Raw genomic sequence first — 12,064 nt, 5'->3', positions numbered from 1 at the left:
CATTGGACGGGAGCAAAGTGTATCCTTAGATACCTTAATGGCACAAAGGATCTTGGTTTATTCTTTACGAAAAATCATGATCCCAATATTATTGGCTATACAGATGCTGGTTACTTATCTGATCCTCATAACGGAAAATCTCAAACAGGATTTGTATTCCTACATGGAGGTACAGCTATTTCATGGAAGTCTTCTAAGCAGACTCTGACAGCCACCTCTACTAATCATTCTGAAATTATTGCTCTATACGAGGCATCACGAGAATGTGTGTGGCTTCGTAGAATGATTAACCACATACAACAGTCATGTGGTATTGGTTCAATTGAATCAACAACAATTATCTATGAAGATAATTCCGCTTGTGTTACACAGATGCAAACATGTTACATAAAGAGCAATATCACTAAGCATATTGTTCCTAAATTGTTTTATCCCCATGAATTACAAGAAAGTGGGGAAATAAACATCTTGCAAATCAAGTCATGTGATAACCTCGCTGACCTATTTACTAAGTCCTTACCAACTTCTGTGTTTCAAAAATTGGTATATGGAATTGGTATGCGGCGACTTCGAGATTTGCCAGAATCAGGGGGAGACATCTCCTAGACGCCACCTGTATCAGCATCATATTATACTCTTTTCTTTCACAAGTTTTACTTAAAAGGTTTCTTGTTAAAATTTTTAATGAGGTAATATTAACATAAGCATGTGTCATATTTTCTATTTTCCCCACCAGGGTTTTTGTTGGAAATATCAAAGACACACATTGCCCTCCCAACTCATCCATGGTTTTTCCTTGAAAAAGGTTTTTCACGAGAGTTATTTCAAGAGGCAATACTTATAGTATGTCGTCATATTTTTCTCCTGATTTTCCCACTGGGTTTTTATAGGAGTTTTAGCGACATATCTCTTAATATAGCTCCTCACATTTTTCCTTATCGGTTTTTAGAGGAGTTATCTTTATGTCGTATCTCCAATATTTTTCCCCACTAGGGTTTTTAATTGGAATACCAATGACATAGTGGTTTGTTTAAATCACACAAGTATATGCTACCTTCTCCTTGTTTTCCTATAAAGGTTTAAAGGAGTTTTATAGCATATCAATATATATACATATTCCTCAGTTTTTTCCCATAGGGTTTTTTGAGGAATCCAAGATTACAGCTACATTGATCTTAAGAATGATTCGATCAAGGGGGAGTGTTGTGAAACGATGTCTCCTCTGAAGAGACACCTCTTCATCATCTAATCGGTGATCTCATCTGGTGATAGGATTAGCAGTTAGCCTAGCAGTTAGCATGCCATCCGAAGGGGCATGTCCTTTGGCCAAGAGCAGTTGCTCTTCCTGTACTCAAACACCAAGGAGTCACGTCCGTATGACTACGAAGAGACGTCCATACGACGTGATCTCTCACTTGTATATAATCTAACAAGATCAATGAAAGCAGCAGTTGTTCCCAAAATCTTTGTTCCATTTACATTACACTTAACACATATAAAACATTCATATCACCCCACTAACTATCTATTTCATCTACCACCAATAGCTATATCATAATACAAACTTTCAACCTCTTAATTGCAAAGAAATTACACATATATCATCTTTACATCAACCACTAACTATCTATTACACATATATCATCTTTACTCAATTTCATTTTTTAAATTCTTTGTAATCTCCACAGCAACGTACAAAGTATCTTCTTAGTTACAAATTACACAGAAAATAAACACAAAGGATATATACATTCTGAAACCCCCCTGACCGCACGACGCAGAATCTTTAGACATGCATCTTGGAGCAAAAAAATAATAAAAAAAAACTCACTAGATGAACTCTGCAGGATTTGGGGACGCAAATATCTATTGCTGATTAAATAGGCAAAGATTACATGGCCACCATGGCCCTTGATCCTACCGAGACACGCACACCACGAGCTCCTATCGGCCACGTACGGACGAGAACGCAGTGAGCACGGTCACCACCTAAGCTAGAACGACGGCATGAACACAGCATGCACCAGGCTGTGTTATTACTCGATTTGGCTACGATCGAGTCCACGATTCTATTCTAAGAATATGTTACCTGTGAAGAACCGGGGTAAGCAGCGGCTTACCGGAGAAGAAGGCTTCAAGGTTCCCAATGGCGACGTCACGGAGGTCCGACCTGGACTCCATGGTGAAAGCCGCGCAATGATGCGTCAGCACGACATTGTCCATGGCGAAGAGCTCCGCAGGCACCTTGGGTTCCTTCTCGTAGACATCGAGCCCAGCTCCGGCGATCCTCCCCTCTTCCAGCGCGCTGACAAGCTCCGCCTCGTCGACGTTCAGCCCCCGGCCGATGTTTATGACGACGCCGTCTTTCCCGAGCGCGTCAAGAACGTCCTTGTTCACGACGTGCCGCGTCTCCTTGCTCAGCGCGCACGCGACGACGAGCACGTCTGATTCCGACGCCATGTCGTGGACGCTAGCGAAGTACCTGTAGGAGACGACGGATTCCTTGGGTTTTCTCGAGTTGTAGGAGATGACACAGCCGAAAGCTTCGAGCCTCTTGGCGATCAGCATGCCGATGTTGCCTAGGCCGATGATGCCGACGCGCTTGCCGCCCACCTTGGTGCCGAGGGGATGGCCATGGGGATGGTGGTGGTAGTCGTTCCCCTGGTGGTGGTGGAGCGGCCAGAGCCCGCGGCGGAGGAACCGTTGGGCGGCGGAGACGCGGCGGAGCACGTCGATGAGCATGCCGACGGCGTGGTCGGCGACGTCGGTGGAGTAGACGGTGCCGGAGTTGGCGACGGCGACGCCGCGGCGCGCGCACTCGGCGAGGTCGATGTGGTCTAGCCCGGCGCCCGTGCTGAAGACGAAGCGGAGCGACGGGACGGCGTCGAGGAACGCCGCGTCCACGCGGGCGGAGTCTCCTCCCACGACGAGCGCCGCGCGTGGCGGGTCGGCGGCCGCTGCGGCGGCGAGGAAGGCCGGGAGGGGCTCGCCCGACGTCAAGAAGTCGAGGACGCGGTACCGCTCACGCAGCGCGGCGTGGAAGCGCAGTTCCCGGACGCGGAACACGAGGAGCGTCGGCAGCTCGGAGGATGCCATTGCCATGGCATGTACCTAGCTAATCCTGTGTGATTAGGTTGTAAGCCCGATCCTGATCCAACTTGCAACAATAAGATATAGCTCGATCCAATCTGATCATTTTTTTTAATTCAAATGTACTAGCAAGCAAGCATAAAACGTCAATACTGACGACGATCCAAGGGCCGGCACATTATTAAAATACAATGGCATTTAATCCTTTGACTGTAAATTTCAGTTTAGATAAGTGATAGATAATCAACAAGGCCAAGTTACATCCAGTTTTGATTACAATGGAATTAGAACAAGCATCAAGCACAAAAGTTGTTCCGCAGATTGATGGTAATCTGTCGAGTTGCTTGGTTTAACCATTTGAAGTGATTGGCTGAAAAGTCATGGATGAAAGTACTACTCGCTGATTTGTTAATAAGAGAGAAAAACACTGCTGAATGGCTGACAGATTCGATAGATCAGCTCAACGGTACAAGGATTTCAACATCCCTAACAGATCAGTACACCGTTTAATATCTATGTTGTGGAAACATTGTCATGAAAATAAACTTTGGTCAACACCATCAAATTAATTAACTTAGAAGATGCAGCCACTTCTGAAACGATTTCACTTATTTACTGCCTGTATAGCTTCTACACTAACTAGTAGTAACAGAACAAAGGCTTACAGAGATTTGGTAATAAGAGTGGGCTAAAACCAGTGTCTATTATAGTGCAAAGAAACTTAAGCTGCAATCCACTTAGACTTAGCAATATATTAATGCAGTGGCTGATCAGTCCAATTCTAATACCTAAAGAATATGCAGTGACGCATGAGTGATTGAAGCAAGTAAATTTCATATTCAGTGGCTCATCAACACATGAGCAAATCACTAGTATTCAGAATATGCACACACTGTACAACTGCTGATCAACTTTAGAATATGCAGTACAGCATTCAGACATCCAAACATTTGCATCCTTGACTATGGCTACTGCCTAGTGACCATGGTTGAACAGCCTAATACAATAAAAAACCAAGCACAAGGACTGCTGCCTTTGGGGACCACGTTCCACAAAACTCAGCTAATTTCCAACAGAACCACCTGAATCAGTGCACAGCTGCTGACGCACACCATATTCTACCATATCTTTTTCTAGGAACATTCCTAGTGAAGCATAGGTTTTGATATCAGAACATCCCTAGTGAACCGACAGCTAGGACACTAACCCGTCAATCATCATCTTCTTCATCTGATTTAAACATACGTTATCCAATCATTGGTTGAATTGGCGTGGAAGTCGATTTTCCTGACGCGGAATAAGAGGAGCGCCGGCAGCAGCTCGGGCTCGGCGGCGGAGGATGCCATTGCCATGACGGAGATGCGGAAGCCGACAGTTCTTGCTGTCCAGGTGACTCGTGATGAGTAGGAGCATTTCTCCCATGTCTGACTGTGCTCCCTTGTTATTTGTCTGTCATCTTCTACCTTGTGCCTGTTCAAGCTCTTAATTTTCTTCATCCGTCTCGTTTATATATATGTGCAAGCTAAGGGAAGAAACTCAAGACAAGATGTTTATTGGTTGGGGAAAAAACAACTCATGTGTTTCATATTCACTTCAAAATTTCTTGTTGAGCGTACAACCCTTTTTGTTGATCGTCAATGTTATCTAAAGATAGTGCAAACATTTATATTTCTTCAAACAAGACATAAAAACAATGACCAGATTATTAACGGAACACGGATCAACAAGCATGTACCTAGCTATAGCTACCCACTGTGCTGATACACTCTAAAATATAGACAGCACAGTGTGCAAATGTTATGGAACATATGGCCATCCAAAGGTAGGTAGACAATGAATTTTCTGGACCATCTAATACACACGAGGCCAGATTATATATAAGGATTATAATAATGCCTTGCATACAAATAATTTGGAACAAAGCATGCTGTGATGTTCTGATGATTACATTTTGCACGGGCCAAGATCAGACAGCGAAATGAAAAGGAAGATCGACACAAGTTTCAACGGATGTTACACTGTTCACTGTAAAGAGTTGGCAATTTGTGAAACATATGTTGTTTACACCTGGGCCTTGTTTAGTTCACCCTAAAAACCAAAAACTTTTCAAGATTATTCGTCACATCGAATCTTGGGGCACATGCATGAAACATTAGATATAGACGAAAATAAAAATAATTACACAGTTTGGTTGTAAATCACGAGATGAATCTTTTAAGCCTAGTTAGTCCATGATTAGATAATATTTGTCAAATAGAAACGAAAATACTATAGTACCAAAATCCGAAATCTTTTCGAAACTAAACAAAGCCCTGGCTTGATGATTAGAGTGGTCTTTTACATACAGAACTTAAAGTTCTGATGATGAGACACTCCCTTTACAGTGAATGAATATAATTGATGTATTTTTTTTTGAGTAATATAATTGATGTATTTTATAAGAAACACAACCCTGCACTTTGCAGCAATGCAATACAAACAACAATTTCAATACCTGTACTCCTCTAGCTCGTGATAAAAATATTGTTACCTCCCAAGTCCCAATAGCTGGACTGAACTAGCCTGCACTGCAACACGACCTACTCTGTCAAGGCAGCAGCACGGGCGTGATCAATGGCTTCCCGGCAAAGAAAGCTTCGAGGTTGCAAATCAGGTGCTCGCACAGGTCCGACCTCGACTCTGCCGTGAAAACTGCTGAATGAGGCGTCAGCACCACATTGTCCATGGACAAGAGCTCTACAGGCACCTTGGGTTCATTCTCAAAGACATCGAGGCCAGCTCCTGCAATCCTTCCATCTTTCAGTGCACTGACTAAGGCGGCCTCGTCGATGTTGGCGCCTCGGCCGATGTTTATGACGATCCCATCCTTCCCTAGGGCTTCCAGAACATCCTTGTCCACAATGTGCCTCGTCTCCTTGTTCAATGCGCAGGCAACGACGAGGATGTCTGATTCAGAAGCAAGATCGTGAACATTGGGGAAGTATCTGTAAGAGACTGAATCCTTGGGTCTTCTGGAATTGTAGTAGATGACACAGCCAAAAGCTTCAAGCCTCTTTGCAATCAAAGAGCCAATGTTGCCCAATCCGATGATGCCCACACGCTTGCCGCCAAGCTGAAATGATCAAATGCATCTGATTCAGAGGGAAATTTCATATACTGGAACGAAATACAGCAGATTTTGGAAGGAAAAATGTGATTCAATTTGGCGTAGCTGAAAGCTTCAAGGCTTTCTTGGAGAGAACAGAGGAGGAAATCGCGAAGCCAACAACAACTGTGGACCTTGGAGCCGAGAGGGTAGCCGCCCTCCTGCAGCGGCCAGAGCCGGCGCCGGACGAACCGCTCCGCCGCCGAGACGCGCCGAAGCACGTCGACGAGCATGCCGACGGCGTGGTCCGCGACGTCGGCGGAGTAGACCGTCCCTGAGTTGGCGACGGCGACGCCGCGGCGCGCGCACTCGGCGAGGTCGATGTGGTCAACGCCCGCGGCCGTGCTGAGGAGGCAGCGGACGGAGGGCACGGCGTCGAGGAACGCGGCGTCCGCGCGGACGGAGCGGCCTCCCATGACCACCGCGGCGCGAGGCGGGTCTGGCTCGGCCGCCGCCGCCGCGAGGAAAGCGGCTGCCTGCTCGGTCGAGGCCCGCGTGGCCAGCTCCAGCACGCGGAAGCGCTGGTGCATCGCGTCGCAGAAGGGCGCGCCCGGGCGGCGGATGAAGAGCACGGCCGGGACCGGGTCCACCCGTTGCTCGCCGCCGCCTCCTGCCATGGCTGAGTTGACTAGCTGCAGTGTGCGCGTTTTGTCGAATAGATTTTTTCATCTTACATTTGTTAACTATAACAAATAAATCTTAACAAAAGAATAGCAATAGTTGTGGAAGGCCTTGTTTAGTTTTGAAAATTGAAAAGTTTTCGCTACCGTAGCACTTTCGTTCGTTTATGACAAATATTATCCAATCATGGACTAACTAGGATTAGAAGATTCGTCTCGTGATTTATAGCTAAACTGTGTAATTAGTTTTTGTTTTCGTCTATATTAAATGTTTCATTCGATGTGATGGAAAATCTTAAAAAACTTTTTGATTTTCAGGGTGAACTAAACAAGGCCGAAGCATTAACCATAATTTAGTCATTCCAGCTCACTAATCAGATCCAAGTTAAGTTCCAGAAAATCCTGACAATCGGAGCATTTGTTCTAGAATCTGGCATGTTTGGTTTCATAATCCCCACCCTAAATACATGGTAAGCATCTAGAATGATCTAAATAGGAGTAGGAGAAAACAACTTTACGTTGTTAACATTAACATAAGCTTTGTCACATGTCGAAGCGTTTGGTGCTCGATACAAATGAACCAAGACCAAGAAACCACCGAGACATCAAAATCCACACTTTCACATTGCTTCACGAAGAATGGTGTGATCCTGACCGTCTCACTTGGAAATCTTAGCAGTGAGCTCCCGGACCAGTTTCGCGGCGACCATGGCTGTCATCCCATCCACCGTGTCACGCTGTGGGTTGAACTCCACCACATCGGCGGCGACAACGTCACCCTGCAAATTCTGGAGGATGTTGAGCACATCGCGGAACGAGAGGCCTCCTGGCTCAATGTGAGAGACACCGGGAGCAAACGCTGGGTCAAGGCAGTCCACATCAACTGAGACATACACTCCCTTTACACCTTCCCCAAGTTTCTGCAGGGAAAGAATAGGTTGAGCACGGTTTTTAATCATGGAAAATCATATGGCGCCCTCATTAGCTAAAAGATTAAAATACCATGTTACAATGTTTCAAAAATCATGTATGTAGTACACCTAAAGTTAAGTGTAGTTGCAACAATTCAGATTGAAATTTATCTTTGATCCCAACAAGGGCGCCAGCCCCCCTGGGCACCAAATCTGCACTCTTTAACCATTAACAATCTGCACATTTCAGAAATTCAATAACCACCTATGTTATTACAGTTCCTTTCAAATTAAGATCGGTGATGGCTTGTTAACTGAGAATATCAACTTAAGTGACAATTTAAACTGATAGTCACATGAAAAAAGGACACAATAGGAAGAATCATATGTCATGCACATCTTATAGGCTGTATCATCTATGTTTTACATTTTGAGTTGATATAAAAGCAAGAAAAATACATCCAAATGATTAAACTAAAGCATGTTACCAGATTCTCAAGCTTCTCTCGGTCCTTTGAGAAGGTTCGCATCTCATACTGTTCCACACCAAATCTCTTCCCTTGCTCACGCCCTTCTTTGGTAATTGATCTCAATCCAACCTGAAGTATGTTGGAATCAGGATAAGGGTGACAGAAACTGGTATTTACACTAGTGACAGGACAGCCATAAAAGCAAAGTCAAGGGCATCAACCTGGAGCCGACTAAATCAAGGAGAGAAAACTAATTGCAGTTGCAGCATGATAAAAACTGCGATATCCAGTACGGCATTATTTAAACCATGCTAGCTCTTGTCCTAGTACAAAATTGATGGATATTGAAAGCTAAAGCCACATGACAGATTTTTCAATGTACAGTATCAACCTAGCAACATTACACTCATTTCATGGAGTAATAGTATTGATATTTTACTTGAAACCCTGAGATGAAATAACACAAATTACCTGTAGCAGTCTCCTGGCATAACCACCTTCCATTATTCTGGCAAATGAAGAGGCATGTGAATAAGTGTTCCCTTCAAAACAGTCATAGATATCTGGATGTGCATCAAGATGAAGAATGTCAACAGGTCCTCCAAGCTTTTCAGACACAGCTCTAACCACTGGATAAGATATCGAGTGATCGCCTCCTAACACCAACGGTCGAAGAGGCTCCTACAAAACAGTGCGCCACACTAAATAAATACGTGAAACAGAACAGAAAACTAGAGCTATTACAATACATGTATCAAAAACATTTTCCAGTTTCTGAAACGAAACTGAAAGTGTACCATTAGTGATACTAAATAAGTAAATATCTTGCATAGTTAACAAAAATTATTATGAGGCACTCATCATGGTATAATATGCTTACCTCCTCCATCACTGTTTTGACAGACTCACTAATTACATGCATCAATCTGTCATCTTCGACGCCACAGTCACGGATCTCTTGAATGGGGACATCTCCAACATCAGTTAGCACCCGAGGATCATTCAATTCTTTGCCTGTTTAACAGGAACATCATATATGTTGAAATGGTTCTTATATTTAATGTATGTTCAGTAGTATTAAATGTACCTTCCTCTGTGCTAGAGTTTGTGCTTCCACACCAAATGGCCTCCCTTATGCGTGGAGGAGCAAATGCAGGGCCTTGTAAAAAGGATGAGTTGTGACCAAGAGGGACCCCTAAGAGCGACGCTGAAGCTTTCACGCCACCCAGAGCACGCAGCAACTCTGCCTGCACAAGAACAAGTATACACTTCAACAAAAGCACAAGCAGCTATTTCTGAAGAAAATCAGGTTGTATATAACTTTCCCTTGTTCCATGTACACACTAATGTGTACTGTTTTGTTCACAGACTGGAACAGAGTGAAGCAATTCGAAAATAAGAACAAGATATTTTCAACTTGTTATGCACCCTTTGTTCAGATATGGCAATATTATGTGTGAGGCTTGCCATTCCAATAGGAACACTTTAAAACTATCAGCTTAGATTCCATCTTCTGAAGCAAATAATAACTCGAAGTTGCGCATGTCAGCTTTGACCATATCTTACTAGTGTCATTATTGAAGAACCATATTATAGATCTTGAAAGGCTCGATTATCAGATAAACTGAATAAGAGTGTCAGAAAAGGCCTCAGGTAGTTTTTCCTACTGGTGAAAAAATTCAACTGTTTTTAGAGGTAGTAGTATGTAACAATCAACAAGAACTGGAACTTCATCACATCATGGAACGGAATGAAGCATGGAAAGGAGAAGACAAATATTATTTTCTGAATTAAGGCCTTGTTTAGTTCGCAAAAATTTCAGTTTTTTGGCTACTGTAGCACTTTCGTTTTTATTTGACAAACATTGTCCAATCATGGAGTAACTAGGCTCAAAAGATTCATCTCACAAATTACAGATAAACTGTGCAGTTAGTTTTTATTTTCATCTATATTTAATGCTCCATGCATACGACCAAAGATTCGATGTGACGGAGAATCTTGAAAATTTTTGCGAACTAAACAAGGCCTAAGATTTTCTTTTCTGCACTCTTCTGTCAGCTACAGAAATTTTATATATGAGGCCTAGTACTTTATATGAAAGACATTTTAAACTATCTGAACATTAGATTCTTTCTGAAGAAAGTACATAAGAGGGCGTGTGTGCATGGCAGCTTTGAGCCTTTGACCATATCTTACTTATGTTGTCAGTAAAGGAATCATATTATTATAGGTTTTAAAATACTCAAAGTGTGTAAGTTGAAAGCAAGCTTCTGCACATCTTGAGGCATACATTGTTTCCCCAATGGTTGAAAAGACATGTGAAAATACAGCACTAAAGTCCATGTATTCGTGAATACTCTCTGAATCACTTTTGAAGGTTCACCACTGTAAGCAGATGGTGTCTGCACTTTACAATTTGCTAATGACAGTTGGACCAAACTGCACTGTGGCGATCACATGGGACGGCGCATGCTAAATGCATACTCAGAAAGTAAACAATTGAGAAATTTGAACTCCCTTATGCTGCCTCTTGCATGTAAAGAGGAGTAACATACAGAGGCGATTCAGTTCTGAATTTTGGTTGCCTTCTGGTCAGTACCTGTTGCAAAATTTTTTGGAACTAAACAAGGCCAGAAAGCAAATATGTGCAATGCATAGGAAGGAGCAAGTAGCCGCAGCAGAAACTGTTGCGACTTAAGTTCTGAAGCACAGGGATTTGTTTACTCTAACCGTATTCCTTACTATTATAATGCAAGCCTGCAGTGGTAGAAGCACCGCTGATTATTAGCCGATTAAGGGATCAATTCGCATCACCCCACATGTGAATGTTAAAAAAAAAGGTTAAAAAAAGTTCATCTGGATTCCTATCGATCCTAACCAGTTCGCATCACCCCACATGTGAAAAAAGAAATAAAAGGAAAAGAAAAAGGTCCTCTGGATTCCTATCGACAATGCTTGTCTGATTATTCGTCGTTGAAGGGATCGAAATGCGGGACCAAACAGAATTCAAATCGCATGTTCGGGTGGAATGGAATATTCAGAAGAACAATTCAAGTACGGGGCAGTATATGTATATTATTATTATAATCTCTAATATTACAGGGAATAATAATGGGAAAAAGGCAAGAAGAGCCTGAAACAGATGAAAAGAGAAAGGGGGGATCTTCAGAGGGATGATGGGCTGACCTTGAGCTTTGCGCGCTCGCGGATGAGGGTGAGTGAGGCGTCGATGACGCGGCTCTGGCCCCGCTCCACCGCCTCCGTCGACACCTTCGCCGCGCTGAGGCGCTGGATGTGGTGGATCCACTTGGTACCCGCCGCCGCGCCGCCCATCTCTTCGGCGGAACCCGACTAGAGCCCTCTCCCCTCGGGCTCACTCTCCCCCCCCCCAACTCTCGATTCTCGATGGATCCGCGGCTGCCAGCGAGCAGGAAAAGAGGCGGCGGAGGACGCAAGAGGCAGCTGGAGGAGACGTGCCGCGGCGGCGTTGCCGGCGGCTCTTCTTCACTCTCACGTAACCCACACGTGACAGGCTCACAGCGTTTGCGCAGCGTTTGGAATGGAGCGAAAAAAAAAAAGAGAGACTAGAGAGCTCATGAATTCGGCAATTATTTGTTCTTTCTTCTTCTAAACTGATATCTGGGTGGTGTTACTTCTGATTCGTTGGGAGAGAAAATGCTGTTCTATTGTTGGAAAATATCAGCACTATTTTTATATAAATCTGCACTATCCGTTGGATGATTAAAAATTCTAGTGCATTCTCTTCCGTTTTTAGAGCCGGAGACTTTTTTACCGCACAAACATTTTGTAAATTTGTGCTTATGTGAA

At 43.7% G+C, this 12,064-nt stretch overlaps 3 protein-coding genes across 3 annotated transcripts; all 3 read right to left on the bottom strand.

The window, feature by feature from the left end:
* Nucleotides 1,436-3,815, bottom strand: LOC8057339 (glyoxylate/hydroxypyruvate reductase HPR3). Its single transcript, XM_021463688.1, has one exon. It carries the CDS (start codon nucleotides 3,100-3,102, stop codon nucleotides 2,086-2,088), a length of 1,017 nt encoding a protein of 338 aa, XP_021319363.1. The 5' UTR covers nucleotides 3,103-3,815; the 3' UTR covers nucleotides 1,436-2,085.
* LOC8057338 (glyoxylate/hydroxypyruvate reductase HPR3) lies at nucleotides 5,382-6,923 on the bottom strand. The gene is made up of 2 exons (XM_002445978.2): nucleotides 6,370-6,923; nucleotides 5,382-6,202 (listed from the first exon to the last, which is right to left on the bottom strand). Exons 1-2 carry the CDS (start codon nucleotides 6,850-6,852, stop codon nucleotides 5,678-5,680), a joined length of 1,008 nt encoding a protein of 335 aa, XP_002446023.1. The 5' UTR covers nucleotides 6,853-6,923; the 3' UTR covers nucleotides 5,382-5,677.
* Nucleotides 7,195-11,842, bottom strand: LOC8057337 (arginase 1, mitochondrial). Its single transcript, XM_002445977.2, has 6 exons — nucleotides 11,423-11,842; nucleotides 9,324-9,483; nucleotides 9,117-9,250; nucleotides 8,708-8,917; nucleotides 8,255-8,365; nucleotides 7,195-7,775 (listed from the first exon to the last, which is right to left on the bottom strand). The coding sequence occupies exons 1-6, from the start codon at nucleotides 11,567-11,569 to the stop codon at nucleotides 7,515-7,517; spliced, it is 1,023 nt and encodes a 340-aa protein (XP_002446022.1). The 5' UTR covers nucleotides 11,570-11,842; the 3' UTR covers nucleotides 7,195-7,514.

The sequence above is a fragment of the Sorghum bicolor genome, chromosome 6, assembly GCF_000003195.3.
Source record: "Sorghum bicolor cultivar BTx623 chromosome 6, Sorghum_bicolor_NCBIv3, whole genome shotgun sequence".
In the NCBI taxonomy this organism is placed as follows: domain Eukaryota; kingdom Viridiplantae; phylum Streptophyta; class Magnoliopsida; order Poales; family Poaceae; genus Sorghum; species Sorghum bicolor.
The sequence above is the reverse complement of the archived record's forward strand: the minus strand, read 5'-3'. Positions and strand labels throughout refer to the sequence as shown.